Raw genomic sequence first — 22,531 nt, 5'->3', positions numbered from 1 at the left:
AGGATCAAAAGACGACACCCAGCTGATCACAGCGGCACAGCATGTGAGTACACCTGCCCCTACACCCACTCTAAAAAAATCGAGCAAGGCCTTGGGTGCATGACTGCTGGAAAGCCATGGTTCCACCCGAAAGAAAGTAGTTGGCGACCGGCCCTTGGGTTCAGTGCCGAAAAAAGCCAAGTCACCCCATCAACGGCCATGCCTGTTTCCGTGCCGGAGTCGAGCAAGAAAATAAGTAGCTCCAAATCGAGCTGATGCCTACAATCTTCGGATCTGAAATTACTGCGTCCAGCTTCGGAGCCAAAACCTCGGCTACTATCTTCGGGACCGAAACAGCTCGGAACCACTTCGGAGCCAAAAACATCCTTCTACATAAAAAAGACAGGGCTTTTATTTAAGGCGTTTGAAACATATACCCAAAACAGCCCCTAAACAATCTTCTAAGGGCACAAAAACATCAGAACATCAAATAGAGGAATCTGATATCCCACCAATGTTAGAGGTTATGGACAATAAGCAGAGAAGAATACACATCCACTAAGAGAGTGGGAAAATTATTGCTTCTCCACCTCCACAGACTAAAAGAAAGCTGGCATTTCAAGAGACTCTTGATACTGCTCCACCACCAGCAAAAAATGTTAAATGAAAGGAGAAGCCATCACCTCTCCATCTTTCTCCACCACATTCGCTTTCTTTTTCATCACCACCTACTACCCTACCACCACTACTGTCACCATCACACTCCCATACCTATTCACAGAGAGACACAGTGGACCGTTGGGACATGTATGACTCGGACCCTATACCTTCCAATGATCCTGATCTTTACCCTACTAAACCATCCCCACCAGAGGATAGTGCAGTTTACACCCAAGTTATATCTAGGGCAGCTGCATACCATGGGGTCCAAATGCATGCAGAACCTTTGGAAGATGTTTTCATTTTTAATACATTATCCTCTACCCATAAACACTTCCAGTGCTTCCTGATATGCTTAGACACTCAGATATAGTCAAAGAACCAGTCAAAGCTAGGGTTCTAACCCCAAGAATTGATAAAAAAAAATATAAGCCACACCAACAGAGTCTATATTACGCAACAACTGCGACCAGATTCTATTGTGGTCAGTGCAGCCAGGAAACAGGCTAATAGTCAGTCTTCAGGGGATAACCCACCCCCTAATGAGGAAAGTAGAAAATTTGATGCTGCGGGGAAAAGGGTAGCTACACAAGCAGTCAACCAGTGGCGTATTGCCAATTCCCAGGTCCTGCTGGCAAGATATGACTGGCACATTGGGATGAAATGCAAGAATTCTTGCAGTATCTACCCAAGGAACACCAAAAGAGAGTGCAGCAAATTGTAGAAGAGGGACAAGCTATCACAAATAACAAGATTAGATTTGCCCTATACAGTCAACACTGCAGCTAGAAGTATTAATGCTGGTGTTACAATCCGATGACATGCATGGCTAAGGTCCTCAGGTTTTAAACCCGAAATACAGGAGGCAGTGCTTAACATGCCTTTCGATTAAACAGCATCTCTTCGGACCAGAAGTAGATACTACTATTGAGAAACTCCGAAAGGATTCAGATACTGCAAAAGCCATGGAAGCCCTTTATGCCACACTTTTTTGGAATTCCTTTCAGAAACGACAGTTTAGGTGAGGTTTTAAATCCCAAACTGCAGAGGCTTCCACCTCCCATCCAAAACTGACGCATCAGTATTATTGAGGAGGGTCATTTAGAGGCTCTTACAGAGGACAAAACTTAAACTTCAGAGCCAGAGGAAAGTTTACTGCCTCAAAGAGTGATATCACACCCACAAAACAATGACTTCTCAAACATCCCACAATCTCTCATATCTGCTATGGGAGGAAGACTGCAACAATTCCACTCTCACTAGCAAAACAGCACCACATATTAGTGGGTACTTTCATTTATCCGCAATGGTTATTGCCTAGAACAGTGGTTCCCAACCTTTTGATTTCTGTGGACCCCCACTTTAACATTAATGGAACCCAGGGACCCCCACTGAATCATCATTGGAATCCGGGGACCCCCACCTGAGTCATTACTGGAAGCTGGGGACCTAATTTGTCAATATTTAATATTTTTTAATTTTCTAGGCTCTCGTGGACCCCCTGAGAAGGCTTTGTGGATCCCTAGGGGTCCCCAGACCACAGGTTGGCAATCACTGGCCTAGCACTCATCTCTACTCCACCAAATATTCCCCCTCGTTCTCACAGACTCTCTCCAGAACACAGTTATACTAAAACCAGAGGTACGATCTCTGTTACGAAAAGGGACGATAGAAATGGTTCCCATCTCACAGCAAGGAACAGGAGTATATTCACTATACTTCCTTATGCCAAAAATTGATGGTACTCTCAGACCCATTCTAGATCTCCGACCTCTAAATTTATATATCATGTCAGAACATTTTCACATGGTCACTCTACAGAACCTCTTTCCCCTACATGATCATGTTAGATCTGAAGGACGCCTACTTCCACATTCCTATACATCCAGCTCACCCCAAGTACCTAAGGTTTGTAATATCAGGCAACCACTACCTATTCAAAATACTACCCTTCGGGGTAACAACAGCACCAAGGCAAGAGTGTTCACAAAATGTCTAGCTGTAGTAGCAGCTCCCCTCAGAAGACACCACATACATGTCTTCCCTTATCTACACGATTGGCTAATAGAATCCAGCACTATTATACAGTGTCAACAACACACTCAATACACAAATAGATACCCTACACACATTAGGGTTCACTATCAATGACCAGAAATGTCATCTTCTACCAGCACAGATTCATCCTTATCTATGTGCAATTCTCAATACTCAAACAGCATTAGCCTACCCAAATCCACAGAGGATACAGGCTTTTCAATACCTCATATCACAAATCCAGGTAAATCAGACTTACACAGTAAGATTTATCATGAAACTATTGGGAATGATTGCATTATGTATAGCAATAGTACTGCATGCAAGACTAAACATGAGACCACTGCAACTGTGTCTCTCACAGCAATGGTCTGAGGCACAGGGTGAGTTGCAGGATCTAGTGTTGTTGGACTGCCAAACTTATAAATCTCTGCAATGGTGGAATCAGAACAACTTAACAAAAAGGAGGTTGTAGGGAAATGTCTCCCTTGGCATGGTTACCGCCTAACCGTTTGCCTTTTGTTGATGCCAGTTATGATTGAAAGTATGCTGGGACCCTGCTAACCTGGCCCCAGCACCAGTGTTCTTTCCCTGAACTGTACCTTTGTTCCCACAATTGGCACACCCTTGGCGCACAGATAAGTCCCTTGTAACTGGTACCCTGGTACCAAGGGCCCTGTCGCCAGGGAAGGTCTCTAAGGCCTGCAGCATGTATTATGCCACCCTGTGGACCCCTCACTCAGCACACTGCCTCACAGCTTGTGTGTGCTGGTGGGGAGAAAATGATAGTCGACATGGCACTCCCCTCACGGTGCCATGCCCTCAACCCACCGCCTTTGGCATGGGTAAGTCAGGGTGACTAGCAGGCCTTGCAGCCCTAAGGCAGGGTGCATTATACCACAGGTGAGGTCATAGTTGCATGAGCACTATGCCCCTTCAGTGTCTAAGCCAAACCTTAGACATTGTAAGTGCAGGGTAGCCATAAAGAGTATATGGTCTGGGAGTCTGTCACATACGAACTCCACAGTTCCATAATGGCTACACTGAAATCTGGGAAGTTTGGTATAAAATTTCTCAGCACAATAAATGCACACTGATACCAGTGTGGAATTTATTGAAAAATGTACACCGAGGGCATCTTAGAGATTCCCCCTGTATACCAGTCCAATTCCTAGTGTTAGGCTGACAAGTTCCTGCCAGCCTGCCACAACCAGACGACTTTCTGGCCACACGGGGTGAGTGACTTTGTCACTTTGTGGCCAGGAACAAAGCCTGCACTGGGTGGCGGTGCGTCTCACATCCCCCTTCAGGAACTGTAACACCTGGCGGTGAGCCTCAAAGGCTCATGCCTGTTGTTACAGCGTCCCAGGGCATCCCAGCTAGTGGAAATGCCCGCTGCTCTGGACACAGCCCCCACTTTTGACTGCAAGTCCGGAGGAGATAAAGAGAAAAACAAGGAGGAGTCACCCACCAGTCAGGACAGCCCCTAAGGTGTCCTGCGCTGAGGTGACCTCTGCCTTAAGAAAAAAAGCTCATCCACGGGAAGCAAAGCAGGGACCTGAAGCCCTTCGGCGTTTCCTTGAAGAAGTCCGTTAGGACGAAACGCGTTGGCTATGAATAGATTATCTTCAGTATGAACGAATGTATTTATTTATTTGGGTGGAGAGCAAGATGGTTTTGCTGTGAAGGTGTCGGCCAATTTGCGTGTGGGGGGAGGGGTTGAGGAATGGCTTTACTCATGGTATTAAAATATTACTTTGTTAAAAAACCCTAGATATTTACAAAAAAAAAGGGTAAAATAACGTAAATCATGCCCTGAGGTGACTATAAATCGCGCCCTCGCCATACACTGCTAATTACCCCACATATTACATCACTTGTAACATCTTCTATGCCATCACTGATAATATTACTGCAACATTTTAAATAACATTCTTGATGAGAAAACAGTGCTTGATGGGGACACGAGTTATAGTTATCTTAGGACAAAATTTATAGTTACTATAGGACATGATTTATAATTATTTGAGATAACTCTTAAGTGGTGAATTTCAGTGTTTTTTAGAGTTTAAAATGTTGCATTGTTACTGAACATTTCACCTGACAATAATAATTTTACTTTAACCTTTATTTTAGTCACTGAAAAAAATCAAAGATTCAAGTAACTTTATGGTTAGGTGAATTTAAGTGTCAACAATAAAGTTTAAAAAAAAAAAACACAAATTCACCAGTTATAGTTAGCAACACTAACTATAACTTGCACCCTTGTCATGCACTGCTTATGACCTAACATATGACATCACGCATGACACCTTGTTTGACATCATTTATGACTTCTCCAATTACATCATTTATGACCTCACTGATGACTTAAACCAGTGAATGTGTTACTTTGTTTTATAGTTTACATAGCAGCGGGTAACTATCTTAGTACCCATTGGGTGCAGCTAACGGGTGTGTTTACATAACACTTGTACTCCAAATGCACCATAGCTGTGTAGAGGTATTGAACACATTATAAATCTTTGCATTCAAGATTAACTCTGTTCAAGTGACAGTTAGCTTGTATTTATTATGTGCCGCACAACTTTTTGGTTCTGCAGAAAATGTTTTCAACAGGGTAAAGATTCTACATAGTAGATGCTAACTTTTCTAAGCACCCTTTAATTATTATTGGGATCATGTCAGCATGATAATTTACACTTAACCTGGAAGAGAATGTGCACCAGATACCAGCCTACGTACATAGGCTTGTTTTTCTTCAGAAAAAGGGCTATCTGTAAAGTTTTCACCACTGTATGAAGGGTGCAGGTAGTGCGATCTTTAGCACCTTTATATCTTGGATATTTTTAGCAAACTTTTTTTGACAGCTTTTGCATAGAGATAAACACTGTTCTTAGTAGATTCTCTTGAATACTCAGTGGTGTATTTCTCATGAGAGTTTCACTGTTAGCAAACAGTGTGGTATAGAATGAACTCTCTCCACAGATTCAACACTGTTTACACTGCTCAGTTCTCTACTGTGTATCAAGGTTTTGATACAGATAAAAGCTGTCCATAGTAGGGCATTTGTTATGGAATTGACATTCACTATTTTGGCTTTCTCTGGACAGTTGTACACAGATTGCACATAGTACTTAATGAGGATTTCCCATTTATTTGTTGTTAATTGTTAATGTGAACTATGCTAAGTGTCGAGCTATAGCAATTTATTCAGCAATATGCAGGAAAACAAAGCTTGGATGGTGCCAACAGTGATGTCATCAATTATGTCATTTGAGGTGTCATCAGTGATGTCATAGAACACATCATGGTGAATGTCTGTTTTTTGTTTTAGTTCATACATTAATGTTAACACTGATAAATTCCCCTAACTATAATGTTACTTTAACCTTTGATTGCTTTCAGTGAATTTCCAAGGTTTTTCTTTAACGTAAAGTAATAATTACCATACGTGAATGCAACACCCCTGCCACGCATTGGCCTTTGGCCATACTGTGCGCTCGCTTGGCAGCAGAGCCTAGCCTATGACCAGGCCTTGCAGCCAACACCAGTCAGTGTCACGCTATGCACGGCTTTTGGCCATGCTCAATGGGGCGTTGGCCAGAGGGCTTGGCCTTGGGGCTCCATCCCCCAATGCAGTAGTTTTATTTATTTGTTTTAAACCTAATGGGGAGGCGCAGCTCCAATCCCCAGGCTGATTTTAGCCCGGGGACCTCATCCCCGGCAGTCTGGCGTGCTTGTTTGGGGAGGAGGCCTGGTGAGATATTTGTGGGGCCCCACCCTTCAGGGCCTGATTCAATTTTGAAGGTGGAGGGGGGCACATGGTCCCTCCTTCCCATGCCATTTTTGAACCCAGAAAACCCCATCCTCCCGGGTCCTAGCTGTATTTTAAGGGGGGAGGTATGGCAGGCGTCTCCTTCTCTTGGCAGATTTTTGCCACGGGGTCCCCACCCCGTGGCATACCACCCCCTTTTCTCCAGGCCAGTTTTGGCCCTGTGGACCCAATGGCTCAGGGCGCAACACTACAGTAAAGGGGGAGTGGAGGCATGTGGTTCTCCTCCATGAGTCGATTTTGGCTCTGGGGACCCCATCGCCCGAAGCCAATACTATATTATTCAGTAGGGAGGGGTGGTACGTGGCCCTCCTCCCTGAGCTAGTTTTGAACTTGGGGGCCTCAACTCCAGGGGCCTCTGAGGGGTGCGCAGCCCCCCTCCCCAAGCCTGTTTCAGTTCCGGGGACCCTATCCCCTGGGGCCTGGCTGCATTTTAAAGCGGGATAGGGGCACTTAGCCCCAACCTCAGGCCCAGGACCCCCCACTTCACCCCTGGACCCAGCTCAACAAAGGTGGGTGCCCTGGTGTCCACCAAGAACTAATAATGCTGCTTCCTGCTGGTGGGAGCAATATTTAGAGAAAAAGATCCGGGCCGAGGCGTTTTTGAACCTCCCACCAGCTAGAGCGGACCAGGTCTTTGCTCCCATGTGGTGGGAGATGTAAAAATGAACACGCCAAGCAAGAGTAAACACAGGTTTCCCTCCCTGTGCTGCTGTGGGCAGGGAAACAGCTATGTCCCGAGGGTGGGCACCCCAGGACACAGCTGCTGGCTTCCTGGGGCCATTAGTGGCTCAGGGAGGAGGGCCTTGTGGTGCCCCTCCCTTAAATGAATTTGCCCCAGTGCCTTTTCAGGTTTGGGGCGGCACAGCTCACCTCCCTATAAAAATGTTTGTCTGGCCCATGAGTGGGCTCCTTGGGGCCTCTTGAGGGAGACAGTCGCCCATATTCCTTTCCCCACCCATAAAACAATTTTGTGGGCTGAGGCCTAGGCTCCCTGAGGATTATCTCACAAAAATTTGCCTTGACTTACACATTTTTTTCCTGATCCTGCAGAGTCTTGCAGGATCACAGCAATTAGTTTTTTTCTTTTTGAGCTGGGGTTTTGGGTATTGGGGATGGCCTCACTGGTTCCCTACATGCAGCCTAGGGATCAGGGTATCCCTACCCTGGCCCCATATGTAGGAAACTGGCCCCTTGTTGCATTACCCTCCACTTTTTGCCTATTTGATGCTAACTTGACTGAGTGTGTGCTGGGATTCTAATAACCCAGTTCCAGCGCCTGTGTTCTTTCCCTAAACTGTTCTATTGCTTCCACAGTTGGCACACCCCTGCCACACTGCTAATGTCCTTGTAAAATGTACCAGTAGTACCAAGGGCTCTGTGACCAGGGAGGGTTCCGAAGGGCTGCAGCATGTATTATGCCACCCTAAGGGACCCTCACCAAACACATGCATCCTGCCATCGCAGCTTGTGTGTGCTGGTGGGGAGAAGGGAATGTCAACATGGCATCCCTCTCAGGTTGCCACTGCCAGAAATCACTGCCTGTGGCATAGGTAATTTACCCCTCTAGCAGGCCTTACAGCCATAAGGCAGGGTGCACTATATTACAGTTGAGGGCATAGCTGCATGAGCAATATGTTCCTATATTGTTTAAGTTCATTCTTAGACATTGCAAGTGCAGTGTGGCCATATTAAGTGCATGGGCTGGAGGTTTGTCATTACCAACTCCACAGCTCCATGATGGCTTCACTGAAGATTCAGAAGTTTGGTATCAAACTTTGAAGCTCAATATACCCACACTAATGCCAGTGTTGGATGTATTGCAAAAATTCACACAGACAGCATCTTAGAGATGCCTCCTGTATTTCAAACAACCTTTTGGTGTAAAGCTTACCGGTCATCGCCAGCCTGCTACTAACAGACAAGTTTCTGACCTCATGAGGTGAGAGCCTTTGTGCTATTTGGGGGCAGGAAAAAAGACTGCTCTGGGTGAAGGTGCTTCACACCTCCCCCCTGCAGGAACTGCAACACTTGGTGGTTAGCCTCAAAGGCTCCTGCCTCGTGTTGCACTGCCCCAGGACACTCCAGCTAGGGGAAGATGTCTGCCCCTTGGACCAAGCCCCACCTTTGGCAGTAGGTCTGGCAGGAAAATCAGCAAACACCAGGAGGTGTGCACACCCCAGCTTGAACCATCCTTAGGGTGCCCAGAGCTGAGGTGGACCCCTCCTAGCAGAATCCTCCATCTTGGTTTTGGAGGACATTATTCAATAGGGGTAGGAATGTGTCCCCCCCCCCCCCCCCCCTCCCCTCCAAAGGGAGTAGGCACAAGAGGGGTGCAGCAGGCCATTGGGACAAGTAGCCATTGACCCCTGTAACATCCCTAAATCTAGAATTTAGGGGCACCCCTGAACCGTGCTTTTCATATTCCTAGCAACCTCACGAAGAAAGACTGAAGAGTTGACCCCCGCAGTTAAGACTCCAGACAACAACTGACGTGGCCCCAGACCTCTTGGGATGTCCGCAACTTCAAGACTTCTGCTACCAAAATGCAAAATGCGTCACATCCTGCAAAACCAGTAACCTCTACAAACCCTCAGAGGACCCCCTGCCCAGCAGAGGACCAAGAACCCCAGAGGATAGTGGCCCTGTCAACAAGAAACCTTCCACAAGGACTCCAGAGCCTTCCTGGGTCTGTGAGTCCTGTTTCTCCACACCCGACACGCATGGGCTGCGTCCAGGTGGCCCATCGGACCAGAAGAGGTCGCAAGGCGATTCCGACCTCGAGTCCACCCTGGGTTGACACCACCTGACCAATATGACTACACCTGCAGCCTAAATCTCAAGGACCCCCCACCCCCGACCGTGGCCGGATCCAATGAAGATTCTTGACTCCCAGAGGTTCCCCTGCATCCGCAACCCCCAGTCCTTGCAAAATCTGACAAACTGTCCAGCAACATCCAGCAGACTCCTCTCCTACCTGTTCAGCTTTTGGTTTTCCCCAGCCAACTCCATGGACCCATTCTGCAGCATCTTTGTGCCCCCGGGGTTCCCCCATTGAAAAGCATTGAGCACCCAATGCTGTGTTTACACCCTGCACCCAGCAGCGCCTGTGCCCCTGTGTGTATTTGGTGCTGACCTGTGGCCCCCCTAGTGCTCATCTAAACCCCTATGTGCCCTGAAGTTGCCGGTAGTTACGTGCTACCTGTTACTTTCCGAGTGCACCCCAGTCTCAATAGAAATCTATTAAAACATTGACACCAACTTTGAGTGCTGCAGATGGTAGGAAAGTGCCATTGTTGGCATGGTTACCCCCCCTCCCCCCTACGTTTTGACTAGTGTTGATGCCAACTTTGAAATGGTGCTGGGAGCCTGCTAACCAGGCCCCACCACCAGTGCTCTTTACCAAATCTGTACCTTTGTTTTTGCAGTTGGCACACCCATGACACACAGGTAAGTCCCTTGTAAAAGGTACCCCTGGTACCAAGGGCCCTGTAGCCAGAGAAGGTTCCCAAAGGCTGCTGCATGTATTATGCCACCCTTGGGGACCACTCACCAAGCACATGCACACTGCCTCTGCACCTTGTGTGTGCTGGTGGGGAGAAAAAAGGCAAAGTCAACAACACTACCTGTGGCATAGGTAAGACAGCCCTCTAAGTAGAACTTACAGCCCTAAGGCAGGGTGCACTATACCACAGGCGAGGGCTTAGCTGCATGAGCCTTTTACCCCTACAGTGTCTAAGTCCGTTCTTAGACTTTGTAAGTGCAGTGTAGCCATATCTTAGAGATGCCCCCTGTATGTTAGCCAAACTACTAGTGCAGGACTAACCGGTCTGTGCCAGCCTGACACTTTCAGACAAGTTTCTGACTGCATGGGGTGAGGTGGACTTCAATCAAAGTGAGATCAGATTTCAGTCAAGGCAGGATCAGACCTTTTGAAATATCAAGCCTACTTATCGCATTCCAGAATCTGAAAACTTTCAGTATCTTCAAATTAGACACTGAGTCCTACAGCCATCAGTCAAAATAGAGGCCACACATGACCTTGCACTATTTGAGAAATTCTTACAGAAGCAATGAGAGATGGAACTAAATATAACCTTAGACCAGAAACATTGGGGAAAGATCTGCACTAGCTCTAATAACTTCTAATGGCAAGCACAGGAGTGTGAACTACTATATAGGTTGCACTACATATTTGCGCACCTTTGCTTATTTGAACTCTCAAAGTCACAGTCCTGTTGGTGGTGCTACAGTGAGGTCAGCTCAGTCACGCACTTTTCGCAGTAATGACCTATATTGTTAGCCTTTTGGGGATACATTGCTATAAAATGTAATCCAGATCTGTGGGACTGACCATCTAGGAACCCAGGGACAATCCTGTTTGATATCCCCACTGAGGACTTCACCTTTGCATTGAAGGCTGGACAAATGGGACCAACACACCCCCTACTCATCGGGCTCTGAATCATTCTAGGCCATGAGAAGTTACTTACAAGATGAGTGACAAATAAACCAGTTTAGTAGAAAATTGAAGCTCATTATTGAGTAGCTCAGTAATGAGAGAGCTTGCCCCCACAGAGATTTATGATATTAGGCATAGTAGATGACAGACTTTACCCTGGATCTGGTTGCTTCACAGGGAAGTGAATGACCAACCACGCATGCTGATCTCTAGGCAAATGGTGTAATTGGGGGGAGAGTCCCAGTGATAAAGTTGGGGGGTGCAGGTTTCCCTTTTTATTGAATGTTGTTGGTGGAGTGCCCACCTTTTTGTTTTGTGATATTGCTTTAAAAATAGATTGAAATTTATAAGCTGTTGGAAAGACCACTGATAAGACAGTTGAGGTATGCCTTGGGACATTGAGTATGACTAGTGCATTGTGTGTGATGTTTTTATAGTGAGTAGCGTGAAGTTTGAGACTTTGTATATGTTTGCAGCGTTATTTCTCTTAATCCAACATACAAAACATTTGTTCCTGATGGAAATGTTGTTTGATTTCTCAGGGACAAGAATCCACCATTCAGCTCATTAATGAACGATAACAACTCATGGAATCCTCCAGCTCCAGTTGTGGAGGGGGAAGGAGATACTATGTCTAATGCTCAACGAAGTACACTTAAGTGGGAAAAAGAAGAAGCACTAGGTGAAATGGCAACTGTTGCACCTGTTCTGTACGCAAATGTCAACTTCTCAAATCTTAAGGAAGAATTTCCTGGTGAGCTATTGCATTATGTTGTTTATATTGTAGCAAATTAGTTTTTTAAGGTATTGGAAATGTTTTCTTTAGTTATAACCTTTTCTTGCCTAACTTTACATTGCTTAGTTGTAGATAGAGATGTACCATTTCATTCATCCTATGATGTGACAAGGTAATTTCATCGTTTAAATGTATACCCATCTCTGCTAGTATTCCAGACTAATCCTTAAGTATTTAATTCTAAAGGATATTAATGCACAAAGATTATTTATATCATTCCCTTCACGGGCACCATTCTAGATCTGGAACTGTCACCTGCATTGGCACTAGGTGGCACTGAATGTCATTGGTCCACATGTCACTTGAGGTGGCATCTGCACCTCAAGTGACATGTGGACTGTCATTTATGGTACCGCATGCACCTGTGACTTCAGTTCTTTTTTTGTGTGTCTACAGCATATCTATGATCGTAAGTGAATCAGATGCTTGTCAGCATTTCTGTCATCTTGAGAAATCATGACATTGGATCTCCTTTAGAGTCATTCAACTGGAAGCCATATAAAACTTGTCTGAAGCATATGTTAGTGGCTGGTCCTTCTCAAGCTTTCCTTTAATCGTCCAGTAGAAATAGCAGCCCTGTATCCTGTGACATGTGAGAAGATGCTTAAAAAATCATTGAGGAATAGTCAGTCAACACTTGCTTTGGTCTCGGAAAGAGGGACCTCACTTCCTTTCTTCGTGTAGGACCAGGGTTGAGGGCAAGGTCCCTTTCAAGATCAAAGTCTCATCTGGGATATATCTCCAAAAATGCAAGAAGTATTGCTTGCATCATAGTAAAAAGAGAGAAGAGCAAGGGATGTCGGTCTATCCTTCAGAGCATATTTCTGCCTCACAACCTACACCTTGGAGGAGATTTGCAATTGCAGTTGTTTTAGTAGCACAGATTGCAGCTTTCTAGGGCACTGAACTTAAGGGTTAGTTACTTGTCTCTGTGGGACACTATTAACATCTTCTGTTTACTGGCTTCCAAGGAGGTTGTGGCACTACCTTTGGTGTTTGTGGACGCTATTACGCCTCTGGCAGCCTCCAGCCTCTGCTCATTTGCTTTAATTTATGTGTGCCACAAAGTCGATGTTAAAGTTGGTTTCAGGTAGTGTGCAACTTCTGCTTTGATTTCCGTGTATAATCGGAAGAATGATGCACTAATGCCTACTTTCTTAGATGTTTTCTTGACTGTGCCTTTGTTGGAGCAGATCCTTTTAATTGCTATGCAAGTAAGACAGGATTTTTTTAGGTAAAGCAATTTTCCTCAGATCATCAAGTAGCCTAGAAAGGCATCTTTTTGGAAGTTGTTGGAATTATTTAGTTCAGATTCCAATGAGAGTGATTTAAATGTGTTACTGGAGATCTATTTACAGAAGACAGAAAGGCATGCGTCTACTGAACTGGCTCTGTGGTGCATGATAAAGGAAGCTACTGTATTTTTTTATATTGATCTCCAAAGATAGAGCACAATTCTTCATTTTATGTAGAGCTATTTGGAGTCACGCAATTGGTAGAGGAGATCCTTCTTTTCTAAAGAGGCTTTGAAAGAGAGACAAAACAAATCATATTCCACTCTGGCAATTGTCAGGTCATTTTTCAAAAAATGTGGTTCTGCAAATTCACTTTTCTCTAGCTAGTCACTTCTTGAGAGTTTGATTTAGTAGATTCTGTTAATATGCTGAATTCCTGCACACAGAGTTTGTATTGGGGAAGAAAATTCTTGCTTCAGACTGAGGGAAGAACCTTTTTGCAAGGTCACCCCCACTTGTGCTATATTTAGTGCTGGTTTACTGACTCTGAACACTTTTGACCCCTAAAGTATAGGTGCGGTTAGCTAATACCTGATTAGCATACTTAACTTACCTATAGGTCCCTATTATATGGTATTCTGTGTTCAAAAGGCTGTAAGTTAAATGCCACTAGTGTACATCATCACTGATTGTGTCACCACTATAGTGACAAGTGAAAGCATAACTGTAGGCCTGCCACTGCAGCCTACCATGGTGGTTTTAAAACTGCCATTTCGACCTGTCAAAGTGAAACTTTCGCCAGGCCTAAATCTTTATTTTAGATTTTTCCTGCTCAGCACTTGCCCTGTGCTTGTGGCATCTCTTGTAATGAAACATGGTGTCCTCTGTCTGCATCCGCAGTCACTCAACAGCTTAGTCCCCTATCCCATGCCTAGCAGCACCCCTGCTTCTCCCCTCCAACCCAGCAGCAGTAGCTTGATCACTCATACCACCTTTTCTCCATCATCCTGCGATTCTTGATGATCATCTTGAACCCCTGGGCTTGCGGCTTCATCCTCGGTGCTCACCGTGCAGCCCATCCTGTGCCTCAGCCCCTTCTGAAAGAAACCAGAGTCCAGGCCAAGCAGCAAAGAGACCCTCACTGTGCAGATCCGCTGAGCTGAGAGCTGCAGCGCCCAGAGCAGCCTCGAGAACAGACTGAACCGTGGCTGCTCTTGGAGTCACCTATGGACGCTCGCACCCCATACACAGTCAGCTCTGCCTGCTATCTCCCTGCTCCCCATCGACCATCTGCCGTACCGGTGCTCCCTGTGGCACAGTGCGAGCCCCTACTCCTCCACCACTGTGCTTCCTGACCCCTGCTGTCTCCACTCACGTGCTGCCCCCTTGCAGGCTTCTTCTTCTCGTCACATGCTTATTCTGTACTCTCGTCTTACTGGATCTCCCCTTTAGACACTTCCACTGCCCCTCTACCGCAGACACCCTCTGACTCTTCTCACTGGCTTAGGGTGCCCTACTCTTGCCTTGCTTCAGAGTTCACGGCACTGCACGTACTACTTCATTGCTTCCTTCAGACTGCCCCACTATAACATCTTCCCTCACAAATGTCATGTGCCTTTCAAGCCCCTTCTGACTTCTTTCGACCCCCTTCTCTACTCGCTGGCATCCTCCCTCCAGTTCCAATTGCACTCCTCAACACCTTATTTGCTGTTGCACCTCACATCACTCCCTTCCACATCTCATTCTTCCTCACAAACTTTTTTTGTCCTCCCTTAAACAGTTCTTCATTTCACTTCTCTCACTCACTGGCCTTGTTATTTTCTCTCTCCTTGCAGACTTCCTGTTCCTTCTGTCTTTATGCTTTCTCAGCTACCCTTGCACCCCGTATTGATTGTTCTCTCCTCACACATTTCATTTGCTTTGTTGTCTTGTGTTCCCACATGTTTTTTTCCTCCCTCACAGGCTTTCTCTGTTACCTATCTTTTAACCTCACACATTTTCTCACGTGTTTCAACTGGCTTCCCCTCTCAAAAGGATTTTCTGCCACCCAGCAGTTTGTGCAATTGGTGTGAGTAAAGAGAGAACAGAGAAATTATATTCCATGGTGTCTAGCAACATAGCTGGCTGCCGGTACTCACCTTAATTGATCCTAGGACACTGATATACCTTGAGGTGTACAGATGAGCCTTTTTTCACAGTTTGGGCAGCTTTTATAAAAAGTAATTTAGACTTCTCGGCTTTGTGACTGAGCTTGGTTGCTCCTTTCATTGATGTTGCTGGGTCATTTTGTGCTTCGTATTAAAAGATAAATGCTGCACGTCATTCCTTGGTCATTAGTATTAAAGGACCTTATAAGAGAACTATTTACATTGCGCAAAGAGTTTGTGGGGGCAGGTTTGTTTTGTTTTTGGTTTTTTTTTGGTGTGTGTTTTTTGGGGTTTTGTTTTGTTTAGTGCACTGAGGAGATTACATGATTTGTCCACTATTACAGCATGTTGAGTTGACACCAAGACTAGAAACAGAAAACCCAAGTCAACAGCTCTTTGTTATGCCACATCTTTATAATAATCTGCAACATGTAAAAAAAAACATTGACAAAGCCAATAGATTCCACATAGGCGAAACTTGTTGGCTTCGCCAATGTTTGTTAATACTGGTAAGTCACCCCTAAGGTAGACCCTAAGTGCCATAGGGTGTATAGCATTTAAAAAGTTTTGCAAGCCTTAAGTTTTACATGTCCTGGCAGTGAAAAAAATAAAAAAATCCACTGTGACAAAGCTGGCTCTCCCATAGAAAAGTACCATACCTAGTAGTGTATAACTTTGGTTTGGCAATAGCTGGAATTACGATTCAAGGACTCAGACTAATAGAATTTAAAATCCAATCTGATGGTAAAGTCAGGTTTTAAATTACTGTTTTGAAAATGTCACTTATAGAAAATTTAAAACAACAAAGTGATGAATGGAATTGTTGAATTAATCTTGGCCACAGGCAATCACCTGGGCGGCATCCCAATTGATCATTTTTCCCTCAGTTTGGACCCAGCCATGTACAAATCAGTCTTGAGCCCCCTCCTCATGGGAACAGTCGAATGTGAATTGCCAGACCAAGTCCTCCCTAAACCAGAACGCAAGCAACCCAGGACTGGTTTTGCCTTTGTTAGGGTCTTTACCCAGCTTTCGCTTGGTTCAATGGCAATGAGCTATGACTCACACCTGGGCTTATCAGGCTCACTTGGGGCATCAAATATAAAAGCAAGGTGATGGCTGGAATGCTTGACTTAATCTTAGCCACTGGCAATTGCTCAGGCCATGTACCAATCCATCATATTATGACCATCATGTCACCTCAGTTTGGACCCAACCATATGCAAATTAGTATTTTGTGTCTACTTTTAGAAATGTGAAATTTTCCTGCATAAAGCCTCTAGTAGCCCTTTCTGAGATGATCCGAAATTGTCACCTGGCTGCCTGCTGGGAGCGTCAATTGCCCTCAGGAAAGGGGACAAAAAGAAATTGACTGAGAGAAGGTGTGAACTCCTCCCACCAGGGTGTCAACTTTACAACCTTCAAAGGAAAAGCCCCTCTCCCAGACAGATATAACTCAAACCTGCGCTGTGCCTGTCATTGACTTGTTATCCAGAGTGCCACCCAGTCCCAGTGGTTTTGTAGTGAAAGTTCCTTATTTCCATAAATTCACCTCAGAGGTGTGCCAAGTGTTCTGACCAAGGGAAATAAGATACTGCCATGTGTGATTCCAGCAGAGCAGGGCACTGTTGAATTGTTTAGGACCAAACCCCCCAGGAAGTGATGTCAAAATAAACAGGGTTACCCATGGAAATATTTTCCATATTGGTTAGGGAAGCACCACTTACAAGCTTGTGGCAATCCTGGTTACCTTCCTCAGAACTTTGATGGACCTGTCAAGAGCGGAAGAAGTATTCCACCTGCTGAACCAAAAGACCTGGACTCAGAAGAAGGGCTGTTTCTCATATGGAGAGAAACCCTAAGGGATGTCCCACTTGAAACTAGGATAGCAGACTGGACCCCAAGGGCTAGTTAGCTAGCTTTCTGGTAAGCTCCAGGTATACAAAAGCTGCAAGAAGCTGGCTACAAAGAAGAGCCCAGCTAACCACTTCCAACTAAATTTTCCCTGAACCCTGTTAGCAGGGAGATTGAGTCATAACTCGCCAAATGGTACCCAAAAGGTCCTGGACCATTGTTTGGTGTTAGTTCACTCTTTCCTCTGAAAGGTTGAAAAAGTGGACACTTAGAAACTTTGTCAGATTTTTTTCTCAAAGAACCAAAGACTGTCACAAGAACACTGCTTAACTACTGCTTCTGACACTGCATCACCAGTCAGTTTAAAATTGCTGGTTTGCCCCGCTGAAAGCAGCTCGACTTCCATAAAAGTTTCTATGTTCGTGGAGGATTTCACCAGGACCAAAGCGGAGAAGCATCCCACTATCATCAATCCCTTCATCCGATCCAGGCAACAGCCCTCCTCTGTGACCAAAAATTTCCTCCAGAAAAAAGTCTAAGCCAGAAGGTAAACTTTTCACCAGGAGAAACGTGGTCCCAGTATCGACCCACGCTCAATCACAGTCGGCCTTAACTTTTGACTTAGACCTTGTCTAGTGGAACCAGATACTCGTGGCTGGAGTCAAAAACTTTAAAAATATTTAAAACTCATATTTCCGGTTTCCGTTATCTGAATTTTGTTGTTTTGATGTTTGTTTGTTTATTAAAATCTGTACTATTTTTATAAGTTGGAGTGGAATTTCTAATGTGTTGTTTTCGACTTATAAACTGTTTTGGGTACTGATAAATGCTTTTCACCTGTTTCCATTTAGTAAATTCAGACTGCTCAGTCCCACAGCTACCCATGATTGAGCTGATTGTTTAAAGTAGCCTAATCTGGCCTGATTCAGAATAGTGACATTACACGGTGATTTCTCACAGTAACGCAAAATAACTATCCACTTTCTCACAAAGGTAGTTTAGCTTTCAGATCTTCTATTGCTACCTGTTTGCTGGGTTACAGTGGTGCTTTCAGGAGTTAGCTGCACTAGCTCTGCTATAATTTTGTGAACATGGTAATGGTCACATTTTGGACCTTTTGTGAGAAGGGGTGGATGCTTAATACAGTGATGCAATGACAGACCTATAGATTTTTTTTTTACTGATGCTCACTCATGATTCAAGTTAATAGACGAGCCCTTGTTGGGCAGCTGCTATTACGGAAAAGTGGGTGTGTGCCTGGAAAGTTACACGCAGAGTTGTCCCACTGCTTGGGCATTGGAACTCTCATCACTCTCACACACGTTTCACAATCAGTATTTCAAATTCTGAGACCATGATCACTGAGTTTTGAAGGCAGCAGCCTCAGCAGAAGCCTCAAGCTCCCCCAAAAATATTTTTAGATCATGAGGGACATAGGTCAGGCAGAGGCCAGATGCCCTGTATTCTGTATCCTATTAATTCCCTTTTCCAGTTGTAAAACCTGAGTGATTTTCTTAATGCAGTGCATACAAGGCACCTTTATTGATGCCAGGAGATCAATTAGGACTACGGTTGCTGATGAATTATTCTCAAAGCACATTACTCACCTTAAAATATCACCCAGGCTAGACTCAATGTTTCATACCAGTGCTCCAGTACGCTGTTGGTGTCATGTGGCAGTGGGCTGACTCATACCATCTTGGAAGTGAGGGAGTGAAACTGCATATAAGAACCACCCCTGCTTGCTGTTGGTAAAGTATTTATCTTGGTGCCTTCTGATGTGGATCTGGAACTCCACTCCCGACTTTATGGAGATGTTTGGAGTCACTGGAAAGCTGACAGTGTGCTAGGGAACAAAGTTTCCACCGAGAACAACCGGATTCATTCCGTGCCACAACTTGCAGGACTCAGATGCTGGTCACAGACCTGCATAAGGTGTGACTTTGAATTCTGGGCTTAGGACATAGCTCGAAGTTGTGTGGTAATTGCATCTTTATACATCCTAGGGCAATTTAAAAAGAGGTGAACACAAGAAGTTAGAGCCTTGCTTATGTTCCACTCCAAGTCTCAGGCCCGGTCATGGGCCTGCCTCTGTGGCAGCTCCCCTTCCCGCTCCCACTCCTCTAGTAAGTTGAAGTCCAAATGCAAGCAAGAGAAGGTGCAAGATTGTTGAGATGCTCATTGCATTCCATCAAGGTAAATCCCTCTATTGATCCCAACATGCCCAAAGTTTCCCGAGCTGTTGTCAACCCTGCAGCAGATAAATGCATTCAAGGAGGCCATGTTGCAAATTTTCAGCATGCTTCTGGCTTCTTTGGCACGCTTTCTAGCCCTATACATTTGCAGGTGCCTCCTTTGTTGGTTACTGCTGGCAAATCCCTCCCTAGCACTGTCTGCTCCCTTTGGGCCCATAGAGACTCCAGCACAGACTTCCACCCTGGCACTAAGATCCATGCAAGTTTGTACTGCATGACTCTGGTGCAATTGGATGATCTGGTGCTGATTTCCATGTCAAGTCCCAAACCAACATCAGCTTCAGCCCTACCAATGTTACACTATGAGATTACAAAATCACAACCACACGAGGACTCTAACCATGTGCCTCTACCACGTTACAGCTATCAGCAGGGGCTAATCCTCTTTTTGGCTCCTCCTCGGACCTTGTGCCAGAGCAGGCTATACCCCAGGCTGTTAATAGAGATGGAGAGGAGAATAGCTTGCTCACACTCGTTACACTGATGGTGCCCTAAACTGTGATTTACGAAACACCAGTGGGCTTGATATTGCTGACATAGCTTTACTTGCCACATGGCCCACCAATAGGAGACAGCACCTCATTCACAGTGGTGGTTCAGAAGACAGTTGAAGTACTAGAATTATAGCTGCCCTCCTTTGAGACTAGGTGTGGGAAGCTGGCCTGGTGGGTACCTAAGGTACGTACACCTATACAAGGTACTGGTATCCCCTCTTAGTGAAGTGTAGGCAGTGTCTAGAAGCCAGGCTCTCTAGAGGTAGCTGTGGATGAGCAGCCAAGGGTTATCCAGGAGACATGCAAAGCTCATGCAATACCACTGTAGTCACACAGCACTTATACACATGAAAGAAAGCACTCAGTTGTACAAAAATAAAGGTACTTTATTTTTTGGAACACAATACCACAAGTTACTGGAAGGGCAATCCTCCAATAGGAGGTAAGTAATACACTAAATATATACATACTAGTAATCAGAAATAGGCATAGGAAAAGTTAGAAAACAGTGCAAATAGCAATAACCAATAGGTGCCCTAGAGCACAGGAGCCCAACCTAGGTAAATGGAATGTGTAGAGGGGAGCTGGGAGTACTAGAAAACCACAGAGCTAAGTAACACAGTACCGCCCCCAGCGACCAGGAAAGCAAGAGTAAATCACTGGATTTTCCCCAAACCACCCAAAAGGAGGAAAAGAAGAAAAAGAAGACACCCAGAGAAGACTGCAAAAAAAAAGCAGTGGATCCCTGAAGAAAGAAGACCTGTGTAGAGAGGGGACCAAGTCTAAGAGTTACAGTGTAGTCCAGGAGGAGTAAGAGCTACTTGCAGGAGTTGGTCGACGGTGATGAACAGGTCAGCACTGCAGCCCTGGAGCCGGAGAAGAGTTCCTGATGGATGCAGAAGATGTCCCACTGGAGTAAAGATTGCAGATGCGTGTCGGTGCAGGAATTCCACCAACAAGCCTTGGCAAAGGCACACTTGCGGTTAGTGGAAAATTGGTGCTGCCAGGGACCAGCAAGGCCCAGGAGGACTCCTCCCAGGAGGGGGAGTCGCAGGGGACCATCAGAATCGCAGAGAGTCCACAGGAGCAGAGGCAGCACACACAGGAGTCCCACAGGATGGGGACGCAGGAGTCACAGAAGGAGCCCACGCAGCACTACAAAAAAGGAATCCACACCGCCGGAGAACCATGCAGGAGGCTGTGCTTCACAGGAAAGAGTGCTGGGGATAGGAGCTGCAAGTTGCCTGAAGATCCCTTGGAGGAGATGCCAACAAGTCTTGGCAGCTGAAAAACACGCGGTGCATGGCGGTACTGTCCTGCGTGGGAAGGGAAAGGCTTACCTCCAACAAAGTTGGACAGCTGGCAGAGAGGACCAAGAGGACTACTCCAGACCACCACCCATGATGCAGGATCGACATAGCTCAAGGTGAGGGGAGATCCACGCAGCCGGTCGTCGATTGCTGTAGGTGCCTGTGGTTGCAGGGGAGTGACTCGTTCACTGCAAAGGAGATTCTTTTTCTGTGCAGGCTGAAGAGTTGCCATCTTCTGAGGATGCACGGCCAGGGAAATGTTGCAAGGATGGCAGGAGTCGTGGAAACAATGTTGGAGAAGAGTCTTCTTCATTGGTTGCAGCGCTGTCGGTTCCTGGAGGGTCCATTCGCAGTTCTAGTGGCCAGAAGTCGAAGTGGAGGTTGCAGAGGAATCCTGCTGGTGTCTTGCAAACCGAATCTGAGGACCCACTCAAGAGAGAGACCCTAAATTAAAGGGGTTTGGTCACTTAACCAGGTAAGCACCTATCAGGAAGGGGCTGTGACGTTTCCTCTATGGACTGGCAACTCAAATGTTCCCAGAGTTCCCTGGCAAACTTTGAAACAAGATGGTAGAACCCAGGGACCCTCAGGAGGAGCTCTGAGCACCACCCCCTGGGGTGGTAATGGACAGGGGAGTGGTCACTCCCCTTTTCCATTGTGCAGTTTTGCGCCAGAGCAGGGACTGAGGGTCCCTGAACCGGTGGAGACTGGTTTATACACGGAGGGCACCAAATGTGCCCTTCAAAGCATACCAGTGGCTTGGGGAGGCTACCCCTCCAAAGCCATGTACACCTATTTCCAAAGGGAGAGGGTGTTACCTCCCTCTCCCAAAGGAAATCCTTTGTTCTCCCTTCCTGGGCTTGATAGGATCAAGCAGAAGGAGGGCAGAAACCTGTCTGAGGGGTGGCAGCAGCTTGGGCTGCCCAGAAAACTTTGTAAGACTGGTGGTAGCAATGCTGGGGGTCCTCAATGGAGCCCCCAGTGTGCATGGAATCATATTTCCAATACTTGCAACAGTATTGGGTATGATTCCGACATGTTTGATGCCAAACATGGCCAGTTTCTGAGTTACCAATGTGTAGCTGAACATAGGTAGTGACCTATGTCCAGTACAGGCGTAAAATTGTGTTCCAGCACTCACAAAGTCCATAATGGATATGGTGTTTGCAAGGGTGCCCTCACACACAGGTACCTGCACCCTGCCCTTTGGGCTGAGAGGGCCTACCATAGGGGTGACCTGTAGTGAAAACAGATGCATGCACCCTTTTCACGCAGACTGCAATGGCAGGCCTGCAGAACCCTTTGCATGGGCTCCCTATGGGTGGCAGAATAACTGCTGCAGCCCATAGGGATCCCCTGGAGCTCCAATGCCCTGTGTACCTATGTACCATATACTAGGGACTTACATAGGTGGACCAGTATGCCAACTGTGGGAAGATAAAGGCACAGTTTACAGGAGAAAGCAAA

General features: G+C 45.9%; 1 protein-coding gene across 11 annotated transcripts in view; it reads left to right on the top strand.

Annotated features, from left to right (window-relative positions):
- Window positions 1-22,531, top strand: part of KMT2C (lysine methyltransferase 2C) — a 1,516,687-nt gene that overhangs the window by 912,650 nt on the left and 581,506 nt on the right. For all 11 annotated transcript variants that reach the window (XM_069211124.1, XM_069211114.1, XM_069211120.1 and 8 more), the window contains one exon: window positions 11,516-11,727. In XM_069211124.1, coding sequence (XP_069067225.1) covers window positions 11,516-11,727 — 212 coding nt within the window. The remainder of the gene's footprint in view (window positions 1-11,515; window positions 11,728-22,531) is intronic.

The sequence above is a fragment of the Pleurodeles waltl genome, chromosome 10 (assembly GCF_031143425.1).
Source record: "Pleurodeles waltl isolate 20211129_DDA chromosome 10, aPleWal1.hap1.20221129, whole genome shotgun sequence".
Classification (NCBI taxonomy): domain Eukaryota; kingdom Metazoa; phylum Chordata; class Amphibia; order Caudata; family Salamandridae; genus Pleurodeles; species Pleurodeles waltl.
The sequence above is the reverse complement of the archived record's forward strand: the minus strand, read 5'-3'. Positions and strand labels throughout refer to the sequence as shown.